At 36.3% G+C, this 20,080-nt stretch overlaps 4 protein-coding genes across 7 annotated transcripts; 1 reads left to right on the top strand and 3 right to left on the bottom strand.

Moving 5' to 3' along the window:
• Positions 1-1,612: 1,612 nt before the first annotated feature.
• Positions 1,613-2,604, bottom strand: LOC145564773 (uncharacterized). Its single transcript, XM_081624978.1, has 3 exons — positions 2,521-2,604; positions 2,094-2,473; positions 1,613-1,925 (listed from the first exon to the last, which is right to left on the bottom strand). Exons 1-3 carry the CDS (start codon positions 2,602-2,604, stop codon positions 1,613-1,615), a joined length of 777 nt encoding a protein of 258 aa, XP_081481104.1.
• Positions 2,416-5,787, bottom strand: LOC145563499 (F-box protein At5g07610-like). 3 transcript variants are annotated; one of them, XM_081623943.1, is made up of 3 exons: positions 5,680-5,787; positions 3,473-4,552; positions 2,416-2,784 (listed from the first exon to the last, which is right to left on the bottom strand). In XM_081623943.1, the coding sequence occupies exons 2-3, from the start codon at positions 4,549-4,551 to the stop codon at positions 2,631-2,633; spliced, it is 1,233 nt and encodes a 410-aa protein (XP_081480069.1). In that variant the 5' UTR covers position 4,552; positions 5,680-5,787; the 3' UTR covers positions 2,416-2,630. The 3 variants fall into 3 exon arrangements, with proteins under 3 accessions (XP_081480069.1, XP_081480070.1, XP_081480071.1); XM_081623944.1 differs by having other exon boundaries at positions 2,416-2,775; XM_081623945.1 differs by lacking the exon at positions 2,416-2,784 and having other exon boundaries at positions 3,241-4,552.
• A 3,133-nt stretch (positions 5,788-8,920) lies between these two features.
• Positions 8,921-11,307, bottom strand: LOC145562209 (F-box protein At5g49610-like). 2 transcript variants are annotated; one of them, XM_081622409.1, is made up of 2 exons: positions 11,170-11,307; positions 8,921-10,314 (listed from the first exon to the last, which is right to left on the bottom strand). In XM_081622409.1, exon 2 carries the CDS (start codon positions 10,311-10,313, stop codon positions 9,207-9,209), a length of 1,107 nt encoding a protein of 368 aa, XP_081478535.1. In that variant the 5' UTR covers position 10,314; positions 11,170-11,307; the 3' UTR covers positions 8,921-9,206. The 2 variants fall into 2 exon arrangements, with proteins under 2 accessions (XP_081478535.1, XP_081478533.1); XM_081622407.1 differs by having other exon boundaries at positions 8,921-10,348; positions 11,170-11,306.
• A 4,278-nt stretch (positions 11,308-15,585) lies between these two features.
• On the top strand, positions 15,586-19,748 carry LOC145562210 (uncharacterized). The gene is made up of 3 exons (XM_081622410.1): positions 15,586-16,076; positions 16,156-16,371; positions 19,375-19,748. Exons 1-3 carry the CDS (start codon positions 15,822-15,824, stop codon positions 19,441-19,443), a joined length of 540 nt encoding a protein of 179 aa, XP_081478536.1. The 5' UTR covers positions 15,586-15,821; the 3' UTR covers positions 19,444-19,748.
• The last annotated feature ends 332 nt before the right edge of the window (positions 19,749-20,080 follow it).

The following is a 20,080-nucleotide window of genomic DNA, read 5'->3' as shown; positions in this document are numbered from 1 at the left end:
ATACATCCCTCGTTGCACAATTTTGGGGTCTAACCTTTTCCAGCTCACTACAAGATCGCAAATAGACTCAAAGTCGTTCCATTTTTCCATTTCAGCACATGAGCAGTCCTCCAAGAGTTCCTGAACACGAACACACCCCACGAAGGCATGATTGATTGTCTCGACCTCAGAATTACACCAGGGGCAGCTATTATCAGTGATGAGATGACGATGGTAAAGCAAGTTTCGTACAAGGAGTGTCTTTGTACAAAGTCTCCAGAAAAAATGGCGCACTTTCGGAGATACATTTGCTTTCCAAATTTCCACCCAAGCATGGTGGAAGGTGTCCAGAAGGTATGCAGATTTAACCGTATAGTCACCCCTTTTCGAGAAAGCCCAAGTAAGTCTCGTCTTCTTGATCCCTCTCGCTGATAAGAATAGCTAGAATACATTTCATATCTCTTTCTATAAAGATCTCTTCAACCAAATCATATCTCCATTCCGAGTTTATGGAATCAAATAAATCACTCATCTTAGAAAGAGTGGTGGTTTCCTCACTAAGGATGTGACGTCCCTCACCATCCGCAACCCAAGGGTCGGACTACAGGTTAATACTTCGACCATTGCCCACCTTCCATAAAATCCTCTCTTTAATAATTGCCTTCGACGACCAAATGCTTCTTCAAGCAAAACTTCCTACCAATCCCAGAAAAGAATCAAGAAAATCCGAATGAGGATTTTGCTTTGAAAACACGACCAAGAAGAGAAGAAGGGGCTTTCACGAGTCTCCAAGCTTGTCTTCCCAAAAGAGCATCATTGAAAACCCCCAGATCACGAAACCCCATACCGTTAAGACATTTTAGCGTGTACATATAGTCCCAACTCTTCCAATGTGTTTTCCGTTTGCCACTAGACGAACCCCACCAAAATCTTTCCATTGTCGAATGGATACGATGAATAATCGAAGTCGGAAATTTATAAACTCCCATCAAATAAGTGGGGATAGCCTGGATGATCGATTTTAGAAGAATTTCTTTACCCTCCCTAGAAAGAAGTTTTTCCTTCCACCCTTGCAATTTTTTCCAAAGCACTGCCTCAAAAATAGCTTTCTTTGACCGCCCACAATTGTCGGAATTCCCAAATATTTCTCATGTCTGTCAACTTGTCGCATATTAAGTATATTCATCAAAGCTTCTCTCTGCTCAACAAGAACACCCTTACTAAAAAAGACCTCCGATTTTTCATAATTAATTTTCTGTCCGGATGCATTTTCATACTGGTTGAGAATATCAACTACAACTCTGCATTCCTCTCGATTGGCTCTAGTAAATAGTAGACTATCATCCTCAAAAAGAAGGTGAGAAAGTTCAGGCCCATTATGACTTGCTCTGGCACCATGTAGAGACCCGTCCCTGATCTTATTCTGCAGCATACTAGAAAAGACATTAGGTACCAGAATAAAGAGATACGGGGATAGAGGGTCACCCTGTCGGAGACCCTTAGTAGGAGTAACCGAACCACAGACTCCGCCGTTGATAATGAAGGAGTAAGAAATAGAAGAAACACAGTCCATCACCAAATTAACCCCTCTACCATCAAAACCCATTGTCAACAATAGTTTCCTCTGCAAGCCTCATTCAACCCTATCATAAGCTTTACTCATGTCAAGTTTCATTGTCATTGTGCCCTTCCTGCTAGTACTTCTATTTTTCATCGTGTGGAATATTTCTAAAGCAATCAGAGCATTATCAGTAATGAGGCGCCCCGGCACAAAAGCACTTTGATTTTTAGAGATAATATCCGGAAGGATATGTTTGAGTCGCATGACAATAGATTTTGACACCAATTTATAGAGCACATTACAAAGAGCAATAGAGCGATAATCAGCAGTCTTTGTTGGGTCTTTAATTTTTGGGATAAGCACAATATTGGTATTGTTCACATGACTAGGATAAGAAAAACCATGTAAAATATTACAAACAAAAGAAGTCACCTCATCACCAGTGATGTGCCAAAACCGCTGGTAGAAAATGGCATGAATGCCATCCACGGATACATTTGCTTAAGTACCGCTAGGATTTCATTGAGAAAGGCCTCAAGAGAGCTTCATTTACTTCGATAGTAATGCAAGGGCTGATATTGGTAAGAGCGTCATGGACATCAGATTCGGTGGAGAAGCCATTGAGAATAAAGATTCGAAGTGTTTAGTGATGATACCCTCAATATCCTCATCATCCTTCTGCCAAACATCATTATCATAAAAAATACCCCCAATAAAATTCTTCTTTTTTCTTTGAGAAGCTTTATGGTGGAAGTACTTGGTATTTCTGTCACCATCCCGAACCTCCGAAACTCTGCTGCGAATATACCAGTAGGTCTCATGAGCTTCATTTAACTCATCCAATTTTTTCTCAAGATCCGCGCACATCCTCACATTTTCTGCCGAATTCTGCTGTTGTTGGGCTAGGTGTAATGCCTTCTCAGTCTCCGCAATCTGGTCACCCAGCTTATGGAATTTTATTTTGCTCCAAACTCCCAAACCTTGAGAGACAGCAGCCAATCTGCCAATGGTTGACGCCCCAATCGAGCCCTCCCACGCTTCTTTGATTTTTTCCTCACATTCATCATCCAGAATCCGACCTGTCTTGAATTTAAATTTTTTTTTTCTTGTATCTTGTACCCTTACTCTTTGCATCATGTCGAATCAGGATAGCAGCATAATCAAACTCATATTGAACAAGATGCTCTACGGCAACATTGGGAAATAAGTTACACCACGAGGAAGATGCCAAGTACCTGTCCAAACTGAACTTAACTTATTGGAGCTGAACTGAATTGAAATGAATATTTTAGGAGAGAAGGAAATTAAGATAAGAATTGAACTGAACTTATTGGAGCTGAACTGAATTGAAAATAAGCTGAAAAGAACAGGCCCTAAGTCAAAATTTAAAACTTAAAACGAAGTATAATAATTGTATCCCATCTCCCCGAATCGCGTTTCTTATGACATAGTACATTTGTTAAATTTGCATTAAAAAAAAAAAATACACTTGTTAAATTGGCGGCATGTTCCCAAAAAGCAACCAAGAGGGGGTAGGGGATGCTGAAGAGGCACCTTTTCTCTTTTCCTCTACCCAAATTTATCATTGTTGTTGTGTTAATCAACGCCTAGTAAGGATTCAGGAACTTGTATTTTAATGGCGATGCATTAAACTATTAGGAGTAGAGCATTCATAGTAATTGTGCAAGTTACATCGATGCTCATAAAATAAACTAAAATTGTTCTAAGAATCTAAAAACAGTGGTTCAGCCAGCAATGTAATACATTGAAGAGGTGATATGACAAAAGTAGAACAAAAAAAATTGCAAAACAGTCTAATTAGCACTACAAAATCAAATGAGCTAAACCAAAGACAATCCCCAACTTTAAGACAGGAACAAAGTCGATCATACAAGGGAGACAAGGCTGTTAATGTATGGAAAAACTTCATACCGAAAATCAGAAGGTGATTCATTGCACAATGTCGTAGTTAGGGTTCTCATATCATGACTAAACACCTTCTTGCCATCAGCTTCAAGTACAAGCATACCATCCCACACGAACAAAACTCGTAGCTGATTATTTTTCCCAAGTCCCATGTCTGAAGATTTCAACTGAACATCATGCTTCATCATCCAAGGGCCACCCGCCTTAAATTTCATTGGCATTGTATTGCTATGTATATTGCTCAACACATTCACCTTAATGGAAAAACCAGTTGAAGACGCCCTGCAGAGCTTCCCATCCATCATCCCCAGGGATGTATCGGCATATGGCTGTCTGTTGTTGACAAATGCCCCATAAGCAGAAGTTTCCGTTGCCTTTTCTTTTTTCAAATCAAAGATCAAAAGCTTCCCACAAGTTGTTGGCCAATAGGCAACTCCATTCACAGTAATCCCTTTTGAAAACGTAAGTTTTCTACTGCTGAAGAACATCTCTGATGCAACTTTCCAAGAATCTTGCAGCGATGAGTAGATCTCAAATTCATAAGCTTCCTCAATGTCAGTAGAAGCAAAGATGCATACCACCTTATAATCAGGCAAGAAATTCAGCAGTGATGGTTCAAACTCAAAAGCAATTGTAGGATCAGATCCATGATTGGCAGTAGGCTTAGGAAGTTTCTTCCACTGCTTATTAACAGGATTGCAGACATAGTATGGCTTATCCCCAGAGCGGCCTTGGCAGCAAAGCAGGCCATTAGAGGAGGCCTTCACATCAACTGCCTCGGGCAAAAACTTCAGTTCTTGGTCCGGCACACCATGAGCCATTCGGTCAGGGGAAATGAAGAAGGGAGGTTTTCCTGGTGACTGTAAAAAGAAACCCGAGATTGAGGACAATGCAATCGACTGATTATGGATGAAGAAGGGAGACGAGATCAGAAGATTCCAATCCCTACACACTGCACGAAATCTTTGAAGGGTTTTTGCTGGGAGATAACGAAGGGCATGCTCTCTGAGAATCTCTCCGAGGTCCATGTAAATTCTTTGAAACTTACTCACGTCCCCACAAGGTTTCTTCATTACTCTATTCATCCTGATCAATGTCAAAGAAAATACAGGTTAATCAAAGCCCTCAAAGATCTCTCGAGGAAGCTGCAATAGTTATCATCTCACTCTTCATACATTTTATACGCTATAGGCTCAATCCCACATCCAAAGTATGTCAACTTCCTTGAGAGTCGATGCTCATATAACAAGATTTACACATTTTCCCTTTATCCCAATTATTGCGTACTTGCATTCCTAGTCAACACATCTACTTTTCATTTACTCTACAATACAGAATTGAAGTTTAATATGCAATTTCAACAACAACAACAACATCACCATCATCATCATCAACAACAGCAACAACAAAAAGTCAGACAAAAACCACACCTTTAATTTCAACAAAATTTCTTTCTTTCGCGATCCTACCAGATTTTCCATCAGCATAAAGATATTTTACCTAAATACGTGACATTGATTGATCATCACATTACCCTTAAATCATTATTACTAAGATTATTTCCCAATTTTAACTAACCATTGCCTTCAAAATATACTCTACAATTGATAATCTAATTCTAATCAAGCAATCATACAATTAAAATTCCCAAATCATCAATGAGAGACGCAATTCACAATGTACAGAACATACAGTAGAACAACGAAATTGATTTTGGCAAACCTCAACCTCTAATTGATTTTGGCACACCTCTTGACAAAAAGAGCACAGAAAACTGTGTTTTCATTTAAGGGTGCACCAAAATCAATGCTTGGCATCTCAAAAACCATTTTTCTCATCTAACAACAATTGTTTGCAATTAAATCAATTAGGGTTTATAAATAAAATCATATGATTACAAAAAATTAATAACATACAGAGCACCGTATCCTGTATTAGTAAAACCCTTTAATGTTACAGAATAATTCGACAAATCTACAACAAAATTCAAAGTATAATTCTGTAATTTAAACAAAATATCATTTATTTTGCCTGAATTATACCAACAAAAATGTATAAAAAAAATTGATCTTTCGAGATCATACACTATAAATTAATACCCAATTTAATCATATTCGGAAGGAATTGCAGGAAAAAAAATCTGTCGGAAAGAATTCAGCAATTACAATGAAGCAAGAGTATACAGAATAACAGAAATTAAGACATTCGTATACCTTGGCCGAATTTATCTTCCTGCCTAGAATTTTGCCTTCAAATTGAAGTCTTTTCCCAAGAGTCTCGAGTCTCCTTCGATAAAAGAGAGTGTTTTTTTCTATTTCTTTTGAGGAAGATAAAAGTGAGTGAGGGATGAATAAACAAAAAATAAATATAAATACGAAGTAGGAGTATTATAGAATAAACCTAAGTTGGAAAAATGGTCAAAATTAGGGCCGTAAATGATCCAGGCTGAGTCGAGTTTTAGTTTCTTCGAGCTAAGCTTGATAAGAATTATTCGTGTTCGAACTATCTCGAATTTGAACGAGCTTTTTAAAATCTTATTCGAGCTGGGCTCATTAAGAATTTGGCTAGCTTGTTCGAGCTTTGTTCACGAACGTACTCGTTTGCATTTCGAGTTTAAGCTCAAGCTTGAACGGGTCTAAGTCGGGCTTGTTTAATCAACGAGGCTTAATTTATCATAAAAAAATGGTTTCTTTCAAATTTTAACACATCCATTTAGGCCGTATTTAGTGAATAGCTGAAAGCTGAAGTTGATTATGTTAGCTGATTTTGACTAGCTGATTGGATTAACTGATTTGACTAAGTTATTTTATTAGCTGATTGTATAAAAGTGTTAGGTAAATGCTAATAGCTTAAAGGTGATTGAGTATGTGAAATGACCAATAAGATAATTGTGGGGTAGGTAGTTTAGGTAGGATTTTAAATTAAATGAGGGTATAAGTGTCATTTCACAATAATTAATGAATAAGCTAATATAGTGGAATAAGTTCTTGAAATAAGCTTATTTAGTGGAATAAGTTCTTGAAATAAGCTTCCCACCAAACATCTTGAATTAGCTTATTTAATAGTCAATAAGCTAATTTTGCTCAAATAAGCTGTTTACCAAACACATCCTTAATTTTATATAAGATATTTATATTCTTTCTATAGAAAAAGGTAATGACAGAGTTTTCTTGCTTTTACATGATGATTTTTTATTTTTTTTATTTTTTTTACAAATAAGTATGAATAAAAGATATATAAATTTTTTGAATTTTAATTGGGTGTGAAAAATCTTATAAATTGACTTAAACGAGCTGTTCATGAACATTACCGAGTTGAACATGATGTTATTCGAGCTTTGTTCATCTATTTGACAAGCTTAAGATTTTTGTTCAACCTTGTTTGTTAGCTCAACAAATGAGTTTTGACCGAGCTTGTTCGCGAGTAGTTCACGAACGTGTCAGCTCATTTACATCCCTAGTCAGAATAGGAGAAGGGTGGAGATTTGGTGAAACCTATTGGCTTTGGTTTTTTTTAGGAAAAATTGCAAAAAAATCACCTTTTATAACAACTTTTTTGTAAATCAATACCTTATAATTTTTTTTTGTAAAAGCACATCTAATACCACTTTTTTTTTTTCGAATTAACACCTTACCCTGATTTCCATCTTTTGACTTGGTTTTCTTGCACGTAAGAAGTACATTTTCGGTGAATTCCCCCCCCCCCCCTTTTTCCCAATATACCCTTCATTTCTCCAATTCAACTTTCTCTCTCCTCCCTTCTTCTCCAACAAAGTCCCAATTACTCATCATTAACAAAGGAATTCCATTTTTAAGGGTGAATTGTTACAATTAACCTAATTTCAAGTAAGGTAAGCTGTTGTAATTACTGAAATTTCTTGTAAATTATGTTGGGTTTTCGAATTTTCATAAGTTAGGGTTTGTAATTAAAAATTAGGGTTCTTCGTTTTTGTCCACAAATGATGGAATTAGGAGTAATTTCGAGAGGCCAATGTACACCAATGTGGTCTTTAATTCTTTGTTTTTTTTTTTTTTTTGTATGTGCTTGCTCTATTGGGCTTCAATGGAGGAAGGGGGTAGGAGGTGGGTGGGATTTTGGGTGGATGGGGTTGAATGAACGGGGGTGGAATTTTCATGGGAGCAGATTTATTGGGTGAAATGGTGTTAGTGAGAGTGGTAGTGAATCAGTGGTGGCGGTGAGGTGGTATTGGTGGGGGTGGCAGTGAGGTGGTGTTGGTGAGGGAAAAGAGAAAAAAAAATAAAGGAAGAAGATCACATGACCCACACGTGCAAAGTCAATGTCGGAAAACCAAGTCAAACACCGAAAACCGGGTTAAGGTGTTACTTCGCAAAAAAAAAAGTGGTTTTAGGTGTGTATTCACAAGAAAATTACTATAAGGTGTTTTTTCACAAAAAAAGTATTATATAAGATGGTTTATTGCAATTTTTCCTTTTTTTTTTTAATTTCGAAAAAAACAAGCGATTAATTCAACAAAGTATGGTTTCAAGAGTATATTATTCACAAGTTTCCCCGCATTAGGGTGCTAGGGTATATAAATTGTTTTTCGGATAGAGGTATGTTATTAGAAGATTGTCTTGACAATTCAGAGCATCTCACTTGATATTAGGGTGTAAATGAGTTACCTAATAGGCTAATACGGAATAATATTGATTTGTATTTCGGAATTACTACTTACATTTCTTATTATTTGTAATAAAGAGAATTTTTCATGTCTAACAAATGATATTTTTTGTTGCAAATAATAAGAAATAGAGGTATTAGAATGAATACTAGACATGTATGAACGCATAGGGTTAGACAACTCGTTCATAGGAGTGAATGAACAACATTTTTTTGAAAGAATCGTATGTACTTGTTTGTAAGAACACCTTCCATTTGATATTAACAGTCAATTATTGATACTGAAATATAGATTATTTGGTACCGAACTCTAGAGAATTTTATTGGTGTACAAAATTGTGCATTGATACTCGGAACTAAACTAGCATGACGTAAGTGTGCATTTAACATTCTTCCCCTTTATCAACTTATCACAACTAAAAATTGAGCAACCCTCCTTAATTAACTACTCACTTGTTTACAAATGCTCACTAACAAAGTAACAAGGCCGTTTTTTCATGGAATAAACCTTGTTTTGGGAGGTAGAGGACTTGGTGGTCAGTTGTTTGGGGTGGTCCGTTGGATGAGTTTTTTATTGATAAAACTAATAAATCTAAACTGATAATTTTAACATAAAATTTTATTTAATTAAGTTGTAACCAATCAGAATAGGACACTTGTACAATTAACTTATTGAATAGGTTAGCATTAGGTAGAAGATACGAGTAGATATAAAAAGTTAGATTATATATAGTCAATCCAAAAGTTAGATCAATTTGAGAAGACAACGAAAAGATGGGATTATTCCCATCAATTTTTCCCTGTGTAAATGAGTAATATGAATTTTTAAACCCAATAGATATAAATTATGAAGATAGAACATTTATGTCAGAAAATTTAGATATATCATATAGCTTAACTAAATTCAACATGTATTTAAATACATATACTATGCATAGGAATAATACTCTTAAACCAACTATTTTACTGATCATATTAGGCAAGATATATAACAATCATAGTTTTACATACGATAATACTGTAATATGGAACCATCCTGTTCACCAAACACCGGTATAAAACTCAAAGTTGATCCCTGGTCCGTCTGATGCATTAGTCACTAAAGCCACACTAGGCTGTTAACATAAGGAACATAAACACTGCTTCTGTTAAATTCTTCCTTAGTGCTCACATTTGTAGTTTCTTTAGTTCTTAGATCATACGACAAGAATTTTTTGCCTTTTGGATACACAATCACATCGCTTCTCAAAGACAAAAGATTCACTTCACAATCATTCGCTGCATTATTGCCAGTATCTGCATTATTATATAGCATATATTTTTTCAGTTCCCATGTCTTGCTTTCAGCTCCCATATGCATGGTATTTGCGTACTCATTGGACAACACAAATATGCTTAGTTCACAACCTTTCCTGTGTGATACACAGAGTTTTCTGTCCACACTGCCCAAGGTACGCGTTCCATACATTCCATAGCATGGGATTACTTTCACACGATTTTTCTTTAGATCAAAACCAATCACATGATTATTTGCCAACCAGTACACAAATCCGTTCAGATGAAAGCCACCTCCCTTCAATATCCTTCCCTTTTCGCCAAAGTAAATCTCAGAGGAAATCTTCCACGAGTTCTCAAGTGATGAATAGATTTCAAACTCATAAGCACCATCAAAATCAGTGGAGGGAAAAGCACAAATCAGCTTATAATCAGCCAAAAAGTCTAGCAGTGATGGCTCAAATACAAGTACCACAGTTGTGTTCTGTCCATGGTTAGCTTCAGGCTTAGGAAGTTTCTTCCAGCGCTGGTTGACAGGATTGCAAATATAATATGCCTTTTCATTAGTGCGACCTCGACAGCAGAGTAAACCATGAGATGATGCAAGCAAATCAACAGGCTCAGGCAAGAACTTCAAATTTGGGTCTGGGATTCCACACGCCATTGGATCAAGGGATATAAAGGAGATGGAGCCATCAGAAGACTGACAAAAGAAGCCCGACAAAGAACGAAAAGCAAAGGATTGGCTGTGTTCAAAGAATGGACTTGATATTTGTAGTTTCCAGCCTTTGCACACGGCTTTGAACCTGCAAAGAGATTTAGCAGGAAGGTAACGGATAGCATGCTCCTGGATTATTTCTCTGAGATCCATATAGATCTTGTCCGGCTTGCCCACCACATTAGAATTACCCAGCTTCTTTCCTTTGTCCATCCTAATCATATCACAACCCCAAATCTTAATAACATCTACAAACATTGGAAAAGAAGCAGAATTAAACCAACACAATCCGTAATTAACTAATTATTCTGCATATCATTGCAACCATACAACGATACATAATCTCGTCTCAACATCATAAGTCATACCCATATATTAAAAATCTAAGAAACAACCTTATTAAAACAAGTACATAATCATATGTTATCACACATTCACACCCACAATGCTTGAAAACAAACCCAAAAGCTTTACGCAAATTCACTCCCATATGATCATGAATAATATAAATACAGTAGCATGAATTATGTAAACTCAATATTTACCCATAACAACTGCACAAATTACAGGACATTATAGCAACACTAGAACCCATAAACATTTTGTTCATCTTCGGTCTGGTGGTAACATTACATTAGCATATAACAGCATAAATCATTCAAATCTTGATATTTTTCACAGAAAAAAAATAAATAAATAAAATTGTACTTCAAATAGAATTTACAGAATCATAATCTATTCCCTACATTAAAATCAGCTCTAGCTAAAAAACAGAAGAAAATAAAAACAAAAACTAACCAAAAATTGTTTCTGTCCCCAAGAAACAATCAACAAAACAACAAGAAATCATCAAAAAAAAAAAAAAAAAAAAAAAAACAAATAAAACATGAGGATTAATAATCACAAACCATATATAGATTTCTAGAAAATAGCAAAATGGGGGTTTAAATGATTTACTGATTAACAATTAAAACAAAATTGAATTTAAATTAAAATGCAGATTAAAGCATGAAGAGCAATACTACAAAGAGAGAAGAAGGATCCGGATTAAAGAGGAAGGAAGAGTTACCTGATTAACAGTGACAAAAAATTGTGTCCTGATTTCTGAAAGACGTTAGGGATTTTGACTGGAAGCTATAGTCGCTATGACCTTTGTTTGACGGAGGAAAATCCGTTTTCCATCCTCTAGTCAGTCGTTGCTCTTTTATTTTTAAAATTTGTTAGGAAGGCCTTTTAAATGATGGAATTTGTGAAAAAGGTCACTTGCATTAAATACTACTCCCTCCGCCCTTTATTACATATCTATTTCTCATTTCGCACGGGAATTAAGAAAGTTAAAAATTCCTAAAAACTAATAATGGAAGTATAAATATGCATGTGGGGTTAGAGAGAGATAGAGAGAAAAAAAAGTGATTGAGAATTATGAGAGAGAAAGTATTGGGAATTGATGTTAAAGTACAAAAAAGAAAAAGAAAAAGTGTGACAAAACATCAAAAAGAGAATAATATTGTAAAAAAAGTACTACCTATAAATAGAAACAGACACTTAATTTTGGTCACCCAAAAAGGAATACAAGCATGTAATAAAGGAACGGAGGGAGTACTCCGTTTCGTATTATATGCAACTTTGGAATTTTTTATATTTCACAAATAATACACCAAAGTTGCATATACTTCCTCCGTTACATATTATGTTCAACATTTGCTATAAATGGATGTTTCACATTATGTGCAACAAATTTTTTCTTTCCTTTTTTGGTAAGCTTTTTTAAATGAAATTCCTATAATACCCCTGTTTAAGAACTACTAGCATAATTTAAGTTACTAATTTAAGTTAATTAACATTAATAATTAAACAACTCCTTCTCTCTCTTGCCTACTACTGCCACGGTGTCACCACCACCATCATCACCAACCACCATAAAAACCACCGCACCAGAACACGAACACCTTCAACACCACACCACCGAAACCAAGGCCACCATTACAACCACCAACACCATCTTCTTAATCTTCTAGGTTTCATCTTCTTTATCACCGTCGAAACCACCACCAGTCACATTCTTCTTCGTCTCACTATAAGGATCTCAGATCGAATCTAAAGAGAGAGAAATGGTGTGCGATGCTAGAAAAGCGACGGAAATTAGATCTAAATCGAAGGGTTGTTGTTCATGGTGGAATTCGATTCGCTGCGCCCTACAAGGACGGTGAGTGAGGTAGGTTGGGTTCCTTTCGCGGGGTGACTTCTGATTTGCTGCTAAGAGGGTGAATGCAAGGTGGGGTTTCAAGATTTCAATTCGCTGGTGGTGGGAATTTCAGGATTTCACTGGCTTGTATGTTTCAGGTGGTGGTCGTTGGGGTTTCGGTGTTATGGTGGTGGTGGTTACAGGATAGGGTGGTGGTGGTTACGGGGTAGCGGCGAGTGGTTGAATTGAATGTGGGTGGTGGTGGATGTTGCTGCTGGTAGGTGGTGTCAGGGTGGCCATGGCAATTGGTAGTGGTGGCCATTAATTAATTATCCTCCTTTCTCTCTCCTACCCTTAATCACACACCCTTCAATTTGTTAATCAACCATTTAACAAGTTTTGGCTTGGGAAACGTGAAGCAAGGTTTGTTGCACATAATGTGTAACGGATGAAGTAATACGAAGTGGAGGTAGTAAAAAATTACCGATAAGTCGTATATTATGCGTGTTTTTAGAGTCCATTTAGGTAGTTTTTTAGTCTAGATTAGTTGTTCATAGCTTATTTTCTCTTGATTTGGTTTAGTTGTGATCATATTATGCTTTTATGGGTAGTATCGTTGTTTTTGATGTATTTCAGGATGAACGAGAATAATTTAGATGATCACGAGAGTTTGTTACGATGAAGGAGTGGTTTCCCGTGTCCGCCCTAGCAGGGCAACATCGCCCTGGCAGCCAGGGCGGAAGAAGGAGAAGAGACAAGCGAAGTATTACTACAAAGTATGTTCCTCCCATGGCAGCCAGGACGAAGAGGATTTATGTTGATTATAAGCTTCGAGTGTCAGCCGTGGAGTATGTATTGCGCGCCTGACTGGGCAACATTGCCCTCACAGTCCCGGCGGACAAAAGCGCTGCATATGAAGGATTTCTTGAAGGCGTAAGGTCGAGTTTGCTTCTCGCGCCAGATCGGGCAGCCTTGCCCTGGCTACCCGGGCAATGTTTCGGGAACCTTATTTCCCTTATTTTTCGGGTTTAATTATTTTATGGGTTATAAATACCCTTTGTAAACCCCGACTGAACACTTAGTTATTATTTTCCAGCTTTTAAACCTTCATTAGAACCCTAATATTCTCTCTAGATCTAGATTAATTTGCATTTTCAAGTTTTGATCTTTGTTCATCAACAATTGGTACTTTTCTTCATTCAAGTAATTGGTATTCATCTTTACTTCTTCTGTTACTCTTATTTGTTTATTAATCATGTTTTCTTCATTAAATATTGTTTTTGCTTACGTTAACATGTGTGGGTAGTTTCCTTATTCCAAGATCTAGCGGAACCTGAATATGATTGATGCATGATTTAATTCTTTAAATTCTCTAATGATAATCGCAATTGATATGCTTAATTGATTGTGCTCATGCCAATACTAGATTAGGGATAATTAGTATTGTTATTAATCCATTGTTTTAATCGCAACGGGAATTGGGATTTGACGGGTTTGAATAAATCAATTAAGGGTTTGAAGTTCATCACGGGAGTAGTTGAATGGATGATTATGAAGTTAGAGTAATGTGCTCAAAGTCTTTAATTTACATGTTTTCATGGAAGTAGGCTTGATTGTGATTAGAGAAGCCATTAATAACTCGGGAGAGACCATTGGTACAATTCAGGGATTACTTTTCCTCATTAATCAATTGAATTATATGTTAGGGGTAGAACGACTATTGCATTAATTGTATTCGTGGTGATGCTTGATCTTGGATGTTTTTAGTATTTGATCTATCATATTACTCAGTTTAATCGTTCTTCTTTGGTAATTAGTTATTAATCCTCACTTATTTGATTTAGTTACTTGCTCAGTAGTTATTTGAGTCTAATTAATTAGTTGAACCATAGTCTCTTGGGATCCTACCCTTACTTGCCCATCTACATAGTAGTGGTCTTGTAAGGTTATTTTTGTTATGTAAGCGACACGCCTATCAGTTGCAAAGTTATTACAAAGTATATCCCATTTAGGTGATAAGGATATACTTTTGATCGAATTTCGACAAGTGACTTTATTTTCCGACTATTGATCATCACATGACTTTACCAAAATAAAAACCCTTTTTTCATCTTTTTCTCGCCTTTTTCCTCCAATTCTAACTGACCTCAATTGATTTGACTTGTCTTCAATTTGAACGGGAGGGACTAGATTTGAACATTGTTGCTATAAACAAATTGATTCGTGAACAATTAGGGTTCGCAAATTAGAGAAAGGAAGGAGAAATTAGGGGGAAAAAATTAAGGTTAGTTGAATTGGAGGGGAAAAGGGAAAAGGGAAAAGGGAGAAAAAAGATTGAAACAAAGGGGAGGTTAAAAGTCACAAGTTGGACACGTAATGATTAATGTTTGGAAACTAAAGTTAATCGTCGAAATTTGATCAAAGGTCATGGTAATGGTGACTATGACCTTGTTTTTTTTTTTTTTTTTTTTAATTTTTTTTAAGCTTTTGGGTAGAGAACAGTAGAGCAGCTCTAAAAAACAGGACCTATGTGAGGTGAAAGATATCGTTTAATAAAATTGTGTGATGTATTTCCATTTTAAAAGACGTTGCAATTTTAAAAAATAAAATAAAGGGAGTATAGTAAATATTATACTCCAAGTATTATAAAAAAGAATAAAAAAAATTTAGTCCTCACCTTATAATGAGTGATTTCCCAAAATAATGTAATAATATAAACTAACTCCTTATATACATTGGTTTAAAAGCTATTTCCCACACTACCGTCCACGTAGGCTCGGTTTCAAGGTTCGGTATTTGCAAGTATAAAACCGCTAAAATGGTTGGCGGTTTTAACGAACTAATATAGAACCGCTAATGATATTAGAGTTTCTATGCATAGATAATCTATTGATATTCGCGGTTCTTTACGTAAAACCTCTAATACCATTAGCAATTCTATATAAAGAGCCGCTAGTGAAAGCTAAAGTAGAGGTTCTATGCATAGAACCACTAATGGTATTATCAGTTCTATATGTAGAACCTTTAATGGTATTAGTGGTTCTATATATATAGAACCTCTAAGCTTCTATATACAAAACCTCTAATGGTATTAGCGGTTTTTTAATGCTAAGTTCCAAACTTAGGAACCGATCTTACGTGGACGGTATTGTAAGAAATAGTTTTTAAATCAACTTATATAGAAAATTAATTTGTATTTTAACAATTATTCATGGAAATCACTCCCTTATAATTTTCAAAAATTTGTATAAATTTATTGTTGCAATTATTAAGAAATAGATGAAATAACATCAGTACGTCACTAATCAACCCCCTTCCCCATCCGGGCAGTTCCCCGTAACACTCCTGCTATTCAGATCGAGTGATCGACCCACTTCTTCTTGCTCAATAATTCCTCGAACAAAACCTTTTTCTTATACGAGTATATTCCTCATCAAAAAACCACAACAAAATCTAACTCAACTAGGAAAAATCATTTCAATTTCCCCCCAAAATTCCTGCAAATCCCAACCCCAGAAAAAAATCTATAATAAAAAATGAAAGATGATGATTCTCTCCCATTAACAACATCAAATTCAACCTCATCAACAGCTTCATCAACCAAGAAAGAAACCTCCGATGTGAGTGTTTTCGGCAAAGGGCGGTACAAATTCTGGGCGTTAGCCGCCATTTTACTGCTTGCTTTCTGGTCCATGTTCACCGGCACCGTCACTCTACGGTGGTCCGCCGGAAACCTCAACCGTCTCTCCGACGACCTCGACACTCCTCTAAGAAACGATCTTGATGTTTTGGTGAGTTTATAATTTCTATTTCTTTGATTTTTGAATCTGGGTTGGTGTTAATTTTTGTGGGGTTTGATTGAATTTGCAGGAAATGGAGGAGAGAGAGAAAGTGGTGAAGTATATGTGGGATGTGTATACGAATAGTCGGCGGATGAGATTGCCGAGGTTTTGGCAACAGGCGTTTGAAGCGGCGTATGAGGATATGACTAGTGATGTGCCTGGTGTTCGTGAAGCTGCAATTACTGAGATTGCTAAGATGTCTATTCGTTCGATTGATCTTGATCCGCCCCCAATTCAGATGACGGTCAGTGTTGTTTCTCGCTCCTGAATCGTGTGCATTTTTGTGTATATGAAGTCGCAAAAGTTATTAATGTAGACGGGATTTGATCTAAGGTCTTAGGCCTTGTGGTCTTGTAAATGATCCCCAAAACTTTTAACCGACAAAGAAACTTTAATGCGTGTGATTTCATGACTCCATTGTGTTATTATGCTTACTGGTATATGGTTTGATTGAATTGATGTTGCTTTTTGGACCATTGCTGTTGGATATAATTTGGGTGATGGGAATGTAAGTTGATAAATATCAGTTGTTTACTGTAAGATGGGTGTACAATAGGAGAAGGGTCATTTTTTTTTACTGAAGATAGAGTGAGGGGTGATATTTTTTTTTATATTTTTATAAAGCTGAATTTAGAATGAGGGGTGATCTTGATCTGTCTTCTATCCAATTCACTGTCAGTATTGTTTTAGCTGTTATATTGTACATTTTTGGAGTGATTTAGATGAGTTTCGATATAATACCTTGAGCACAATCCCCTAGAACTTTAACCAACTAAGCTACATTAGTTTGTGCGCTTACATCCCTGGTATTCATATGCTTGTTGGTCTTATAGCTGATGTTGCTTATGCATCTTTAGTGACAGATATGATTTGAGTGATTAAGGAATAAAGGTTGATGGATATAAGTTTTTTGCAGTAGAGTTTTTAAAAGGACGGATGTTTAGTAAGAGAGGGGTGACTTTTTTTTTTTTACTGAAATTGGAGTGAGGGTGTTTTCCAAAGGTATGCTGAGAAACCTTTAATGGGAATCTGAATTTGTGAATTATTGGAAGTATACTTTTGCTCGTTTGGGTTGCTGTGAGTGAATTGGAATTTTGGATGGTGGTGTGTGTTAATGCGGTTTGGTTAATTAATTGACATTTCTGTGTCTTTCAGATTTAAGATTGTACATATTTGCTTTTCTGATGTTTACATGGAACTGGGAGTGGAAGTAACTTGCTTGAAGATGTTTCCATAAGGCAAATTTGATCAGATTGTTGAGTAGCTATTATGAACCTCTTATGAAATTGGGTCAATTTCTGGCTCAAATTATTAGATAATTACTTCATTAGTTTAACATAGATTATTCTTGTTGGATTATGGGTGATTGAGGTTTATAGAAGACGAGAAGATAGAATCCTTGGTGCCTGCAAGTCTGCTGCCGCGTCAGTGTGGCAGCACATAGTCTTCTCCTTTTTCTTTTTAATTATTTGCCATATCCCTGCTGGCTGTTGAGTCATGGAAAGCAATAACTAAATAAGTGCATCATACCTATTGGCTGACTCATATTTAATGCGACTGTCAGTGACCATTCTATAATATACTTCAACTTGCCTCATAATTAGTATGAACTCTTAGTGAGTTTCCTGCTGTTTCATATCATTCAGAGCATTGGTTACAAGAGGTTGGTGTGTGGGTGGCCAGTGCATAAGTTATTAGCTTATTGCAGTTTGATGGTAAAGGATTACAATAATGCTCCAAGAAATTTTGAAAAGTGACTAACTAAATTTGAAGTTGGGGATCAGATCAGAATTCAGAAATACTTTTTGATTTGCCCTTTGACCTCGTTCCTAAGTCTTTAATATGACCAAAATGGATGATTTGTGAGAACCCATGCATGAAATTAAAAACGAGTATTTGGCTCTTTGGATATTAAATTCCCTTCCCCTTTGATCCATTCCCCTTCTCTTTTGCCTTAGTACCTCATCCAGTCCTTATCAGTGTATAAAATAGCATACCTATGCACTAGACAAAAGGGGTGTAACACTTTTTTTAAGAAGCCAAAATGCATTTGAAGAGGCACACCATAAATGCACATCTTTCTCTATCACATCAATGCTCCTAAGTTTTTTTATACATTGGTCTTCATAGGAAATAGTGGGTTGTCAGGAAAGGGAATCCTCAGTGGGTGTTATTGAGGGTATTGTGGCGGTGATGGATTGTTCCTTCTATGTATGTGATTCCATGAGATAGGGAATTACAGAAATTTGCCTTACAATTTCAGTTTTGCTAACCCATTCCTGAATTTTTCTTGTGTGTGCCTAGTTGGATTATACCTCACCAATTTACTGATCAGATAAGTAGTATGGATTTGTAATCATTAAAGCCCATATCAATGTTGTAAAAGAGGCTTATATAGCAGGGTTTACCATTGTGTTGCTGAACTTTTCTTATTCTGTATCATAATTTTAGTATTCTCTGGTAACTATAGCAGAATGACAGTAATAATACTTGGCCCGAGAGTGAGTGAACTGATAAGCTAATAAGTTGAATTTTCATGAGAGGAAAAAAAACTATACTATTTTGGCTCCAAGGATTATCTGTGGTAGATGATTTTTACTTGGAATTGGTAGAGGACAATACCCTTGGCCAATAACTGCTTACCTTAACCAGCCAAGTAGCCAACCACCACCAAGACACCCACCCATTCACGTATCCCCTATTTTAGCCTCAAATTAATTTGCTTTACCCCTTATTTTATTTTCCTCATTCCAAATGTGGATTGTGAGAATTATCATGAAAGACTTATGATGCATGGTGAAACATGGCAGTATCTAACTTATGAGACTGGAAAAGTTTTAGCATGGTTAATACGTTTGATAATCTTCCCCCCTCCTAAACTAAGAATCAGGCTGTTAGCCTACCAAGCACTTGCCTGATGCTCCTGCTGCCCACCTAAGTTTTTTTCTTTTTTTTTTTTTTTTTTTTTGTGTGTGTGTGTGGGGGGGGGGGGGGGGGGTGGTGGGCGGTGTTTGGTTGGCATCTTTTGCAAGTTGTGAGACAAAGTGGCCTGGTTGGCCGGTATTTCTAAAAGTAGCAATGTTTGTGGAGAGCCGCATTTAATCATTCACTATATAGGGATATTGGAACTTGACCCTCACCTCCACATCCCTTCCCACCTCAATAATTGGTGGGAAAGCAATTTTTCATTGATAATAAAATGCTTGTGGAGTCAGACTCATTTCTGTTTTTGCTGCTATGTTAACAGGGTGCTCGAGCATTGAGTCTTAAGCATGCAGAAATTAGAAAGACAGCAACTGCATCTGGGAATAGTTGATAAATGGATACTTATGCGGCCTATGAAGCTACAATTCATCACACATGATTGGCGTTCAGAGAGTTTTGCTTATAAGATGCAAACTTCTGCCAGGGCATACAACTCACTTGTAGTCAGCTGATCTTGTTTACATGCAGAATATGTACTGAAGCTGGAATTTCATTATTACAAATGTCGCTATTAAAATTTATTGAAAGGAAACTTTGCTCCCACTATATTGATTCTTCATTACTGTAAGAATATAAGAACTTTGTAAACTAAAGATAGTGAATTCTATATCAAAGATAAGAAAATTATTAGATGCATATTTTGGCTCCGTACAACATGGTGAGAGTAGTACCACTAGTACCTGTGGCATGGATAAATTGGCTATAAATTCTTTATCAGATGTTATACCGACTTTTTGATTAAGGTGGAACAACCCTTACCAATTGATTCGAACACTTAAATCTTGTATAACCCTTACCAATTGAAGGATTCAAAATATCTAGGAATAACAACTAAACAAATTACTCCAAATCCTGATAATTAAAGGAAATTTATCTACACTCACATGGTGGTGTTCATTCGGGTGTTCGGATTGGGTTTAGTAAATTTAGGTCGGATCTATTTTTAAACTTGAATCGTGATTAGTTCG

The sequence above is a fragment of the Chenopodium album genome, chromosome 10 (genome assembly GCF_948465745.1).
Source record: "Chenopodium album chromosome 10, dcCheAlbu1.1, whole genome shotgun sequence".
NCBI classification, from domain to species: Eukaryota; Viridiplantae; Streptophyta; class Magnoliopsida; order Caryophyllales; family Amaranthaceae; genus Chenopodium; species Chenopodium album.
Note: the sequence above shows the minus strand (reverse complement) of the source record. Positions and strands in the feature narration are given on the sequence as shown.